Below are 5,253 nucleotides of genomic sequence, written 5' to 3'. Positions count from 1 at the left end.
ATGCAGAAGAATTTTCCCTTTTTTTCTTGAGACTCCCCCTCGCAATTTCTTAACTCGAGAATTTTATAATTCTTTTCAATTCCCGATGCAACATAAATTAAAACACGTTAACGTAGCATTAGTGCACTGCAACCACTCGTCCAACTTTGTACCAGAAAATGTTTAAATTCAGGCAATGAATTCTGAGCGAGTATATGGTGTACATGAGGGTGGAGGTCCACTCAGACCCTTGCCAATCAACACAAATATATAGAATTAAAAAAGCGATGCAACAATCTTGCAAAATGGAAATGAATAGCGTCACTCAATAATGGTTTTGGTCCAAAGAAACATGTACCATTTGGAAGCATGATCCACAAAAGGAAACAAACTCAACCGCATGAATTTAACATACAGGATTATATAATAAGCTTGCATTCATTTTACTTCTCCATGTTGGCGCAAAAAACAAATATCTCACTGCAATCACAAGTATAGATCCTTTAGAACTTTTCCTTGGTTAAAAACCAGCCCAACCAGCTGGTTGAGAAGTTGGCTTGCTCTCAAAGGCCTTGGCCTCACCAAAAGCCTGAGACTTGCTCCCTTCAGCAGGTCTTTGAATCTGCTGGCTGCCAGCAGCTATAGCACTGAAGCTATCTGTCCCAAAACCCCATGAATCAAAATTTGTAGCAGGAGGAACAGGTTGCTTGTTCTGCTGACCATTTTTTGACCTGACCGATTTGGCGGTATTTTCTGCTGAAAGGGATTTTTGTTGTTGGGGTTCCACTGGAAAAGCTTGCCATGACTTTGGTTCTGAACTGGGAGTTTTCCATTCAGTTCTATCCCCAGCAATCTTCTCTCTCTGCAGTTGCAATAAAACACATATAATATAACCATGTGTCACAAACAAGCTAAACAAAATCGGCAAGGAAAATAAACTGGGAAGAAAACTAGAAAAATGGTTATTACCGCAGATGCAGATGATGTAACAGCAGGAGGGGTTTTCAAACCCTCTCTACTTGGTGAAGGAGTCCTAGCTGCAAGTGCTTGCTTGAGATCCTGTAATTCTTGCCTTTGTGATCGGCAGATAGCAGTAAGCTTTTCATACTTTGAAGTAATTTCAGCTTTTTCCAAGTTAGCTTCCTTCAGCTGCTCTTTCAGTTTCTCCACCTCAGCCTCTAATGCTTGTTCCCTTTCGGGTTTGTCACCAAGTCCAGAGTTGAGCTTGGCGGTATCAAATTCAGCAACAAAAGTATTAAAAGCCTGGTTTTGAAAGTTAGCATTATTCTCCATACTAGACTTTTGTCTCTCACCCACACAATCTTTATCCTGAAAGAAATTTAATTCAAAATCCTTGGAGGGTACAGTATCAGGCTTGTGTAATTTTCCTTGTGTACTGCTTTTCACAGGATGAGTTTGTGTAACCACTTTGTTAGTACCAACATTTTTGGGCAATTGATCGCTTTCGGGGCGAACTCTATCATTTTTCAATGACACATGATGGCTAGAAGGTTCTTCATCAAAAATTGGTTTGCTCTTATCCTCAGGGACAAGTGAGTCCTTTGCATGCTGTGTGGACCAGAAAACACCAAGCTGCCCCCCACTTCCCCCTCCCCTAGAAGCATGGGATGGCTGTGGTGTAGTTTTGGGTTCTCCAGATGAAGGTGGAGGAGGTGGGTTCCTCCGAGGCATTGGAGGTGATCTGTTTGAGGACAATGGCACACCTGCCAAAATTTAGCAACAAATCAATTTTCTCAGACAATATTTAGAGGGCAAATTTTATATACAACTGCAATCTTCTGCAAAGAGATTTCGTTCTTTAATTCACATCAAGGGTAGGTGGGTAACATTTTGCATCACCTTCATGACTGTTGGATGAGGGCGATTCAGGTGGTCTGTCAGGTAATGACTTCTGTAAATTAATAGGTAGTTGCTCATTAACACGAAACCACACCTGCACCATGGTAGAAAACCCAAAGTCAGTAATTGATTGCCCTAATGCTAGCACCTGCTAATGCTGTTGATGGATGATCTATGACCAACCTAAACTGATGGAGATGAATGGCCAATCAAGCAAAGCGCTTGCCTGCGTGATATCTGGTCTGTCATCTGGTCTAGCTTGGAGCATGTCTCTTATCAAGTCCATGATAGATGAACTGTATTTTGGTAAATCTGGAATGCGGTAGTTTCCGTTCAAGACTTGGAGCTTTGATTCCCCATCAAAAGCACTTTTGAAGTAGCATATGCGAAAAAGAAGACATCCAAGAGCCTAAATGTCCAACCAGGAATATGATCCCTCAATAAGTAAAGAAAGATTTGGCAAATATTAAATAATTAAGAAGATAAGTTCCAGGTATGCATGACTTACCCATATGTCCACCTTCTCACTAATGACTTCTCTCAGGAACAGATCCCACATCTAAAATGCACAAAAGAAAATAAAAGTGAACATTTGTATCATATGATCATAAATTTTTGGATACAAAAATGGGGTTCTAGGGTGATACACTTTAGCAGTGTTGTCCAGGGAAATAGGGATACACTTCAACACTATTAGCATTGTTGTCCAGCAAAATAGGGATACACTTTAATCCCAGAAAGAACCCATATCAAACTTGTCCACTACATGGCCAATCCATGAATAGAACCCAGGCACTCCCATAAGTTGGCATAGGCTGTGTTGCTTTCACCACAACCTTCAGTGGTGAGCCTAATTTTATTAAGAGAAGACAAATCTCAACTTACCTCAGGGGCCCTGTAGGCAGGGGTTGTGTACTTCCTGATATTGTCTTCCTCAATTCCCATTTCTTCTGGCTTCTCAAAACGTTTGTGGTTGGTGGAAGTGCTTCCAAAATCACATAACTTCCATACGCCATCTGAACTTAATAAAAGATTCTCTGCTTTCAAGTCTCTAGGAAACACAAAGGAAAATAAAAGAAAACAATCTATTAATAATAAAGACAGCACCTTATATGTTTCCATTTGATATTGTCAAACTTTTTCAATGATGTCTAATAAAAAATTCAGTCTTACAAAATGGAATAGTTGAATAAACATATTCATCACTTGTGAAAAATTTAGGATCTTAAGAAAAACAGAACATAATGACTGTGCATGTGTGAAGATGTAAATATCATTTCATTAAAAGTAAATATAATATGAAGCATAAGACCATGGGCATACTATCTAGCACCTACAAATGAAAAATAAAATTAGCAAACAATGATGCTGAAGCAGTCATGTATGAGGATAGACAGGCAACATAGAATTTTCGTTATGGAACAAATTTTTGGAAAAAATAAAATGCGAACATAACCCTTCATACTTATCAACAGATTGGATGCAAATAATAAAATTAAAGGATGTAAAATAATTTATAGAGAGATCACAAATTTTGACAGCCATTAAAATTTTCAGCTGGTGTTGTTACCGGTGTGCAATAGGAGGGGACTGGCAGTGCATGGCAAAAACTGCATTACACACATCCCTGAAGATCAAAAGAACCTGTTTTTCATCAAAATAACCAGCTCCTCGACTCTCCAACACACTAACCAGAGACCTCTCACAAAATTCCATCACAAGGAATGCCTCTTTTGTCCTACCCATATCAAAGATAGTATGTGCATGAAGTGTGACAACATTGGGATGTCCTACCAGCATCTTCATCACAGATATCTCCTTCTTTACCAATCCAAGTGATTCTTCATCATTGCATATTATGTGCTTCAAAGCATATTGCTTTGACATATGTACAGCATCACGAGCTAGGTAGACAGAAGAGAACCCTCCTTCAGCAATGGCCTTAACAACATGTATTTTAAGATTGCCAACATCTACGCTACGACCTTCAAGGCCAGTCTGCTCTTTGTGCATGAATGGCTTAAATCTCCACATTTTTTAGGCAAAACACAACAGAATGCTGCATATGTAAATTAATATATAAGCCATAATTTCCACATCATGAAGAACACATATTCTCTAACTAAAGAACAATGTAAAGATACAAAATCAAATCATTACACTATGCATATGACAGAATTTATATTCTCATGCTTCCGGCAGTACAATTTGATTCTATCCTTCATATCAACTGATCAAAGTTATCTACTCCTAAGTCCTAACTCCTAACAAAGAAAAAAGGATATATAACAAAAAATTAACGAGTGATGACCCCTAAGCAAGAAACAAAAGAAAAGAAAAAACAAAACTTAAGCTGAAATCCTTTGATAACAACGGCAATACCTAATATCCAAGCACTATTTAATATGTTAAATTAAATGGTTCACAAAAATCAACAAGATTTTTAGATCATCATAATGCATTTGCAACAGGGGATAAAACCTACCAAACTTAATAAAGCAGTTAAGAAAATATAATTCCCAACCACTCCATAAGATCCAACATGGCAATAACGCCAGGTCATCATTAAATTTTCAATCACCACCATCATATCCATAAGATCCAACCCAATAACAACAAAATGGTTATCAAGTATCAACACTTGCCAGAACATAAAAGAATAAATAAATAAATAAAATAAAATCATGCATATAAAAACCACAATCAATAACCTCACCCCGAAAATTTCCCCTTAATCGCTCCCAGAGATCCTCCAATCCGAAATTCAGCTGAAACCGAATAGAACACGCCCTCGATCTGCATCCAACTCAAACACCATGAAAGATCACACACCTCAAATCCGCAGAAAAACAATTCACGACACAAATCTTGGACAACTACCCAGAATTTCCATTCATAAAAAGAACAAAACTTACGAAATTCACGATCAAAACCCGAGGTTTTACCTGTTCGCAGAAGATTAAGGGATCGATAAGCGGGTCGAAAAATCAAATCGAATTGAATCTAACAATCCGCCATTAACGCAAGGGATTGAGCTTCAACTTCAGCAGCTGCTGCTGTTGCTTCTTCAGATTTCGCCGAGTGAAAGAGAAGAGAAATGTGTGAACGATATTTATATATAGGTGAGTGAATGAGAGAGAAGATCTGGACCGTACAAGTTGAAAGAAAGTGGGGGACGAAAATGAACGGTAAAAGATGAGGGTGTAGGGTGAGCGTGAGCGCAGAGAATCGAAGGATCTTTGTGATATTCGGTGCGAGTTTACGTGGGGTACACGCGATTGTGACTTTACCGCTATGGCTTTAATTTTTACGGTGAGAAGGTGAAAGGGTTTTTGGGTTTTACTCTATTGATCGTGACACAACGTGGTGGGATGTCACAAGCAACTTCACACGAAGTGATATTTTATTATTATT

General features: G+C 38.5%; 1 protein-coding gene across 1 annotated transcript; it reads right to left on the bottom strand.

Moving 5' to 3' along the window:
- Positions 1–277: 277 nt before the first annotated feature.
- LOC109791620 (Protein kinase superfamily protein) lies at positions 278–4,940 on the bottom strand. The gene is made up of 9 exons (XM_020350931.3): positions 4,785–4,940; positions 4,556–4,635; positions 3,410–3,898; positions 2,725–2,890; positions 2,348–2,398; positions 2,066–2,248; positions 1,840–1,933; positions 949–1,703; positions 278–841 (listed from the first exon to the last, which is right to left on the bottom strand). The coding sequence occupies exons 3-9, from the start codon at positions 3,871–3,873 to the stop codon at positions 500–502; spliced, it is 2,055 nt and encodes a 684-aa protein (XP_020206520.1). The 5' UTR covers positions 3,874–3,898; positions 4,556–4,635; positions 4,785–4,940; the 3' UTR covers positions 278–499.
- Between the last annotated feature and the right edge of the window lie 313 nt (positions 4,941–5,253).

The sequence above is a fragment of the Cajanus cajan genome, chromosome 10 (genome assembly GCF_000230855.2).
Source record: "Cajanus cajan strain Asha chromosome 10, NIPB_CcT2T_4, whole genome shotgun sequence".
Lineage (NCBI taxonomy): Eukaryota > Viridiplantae > Streptophyta > Magnoliopsida > Fabales > Fabaceae > Cajanus > Cajanus cajan.
This window is presented reverse-complemented; position numbering and strand designations above follow the sequence as displayed.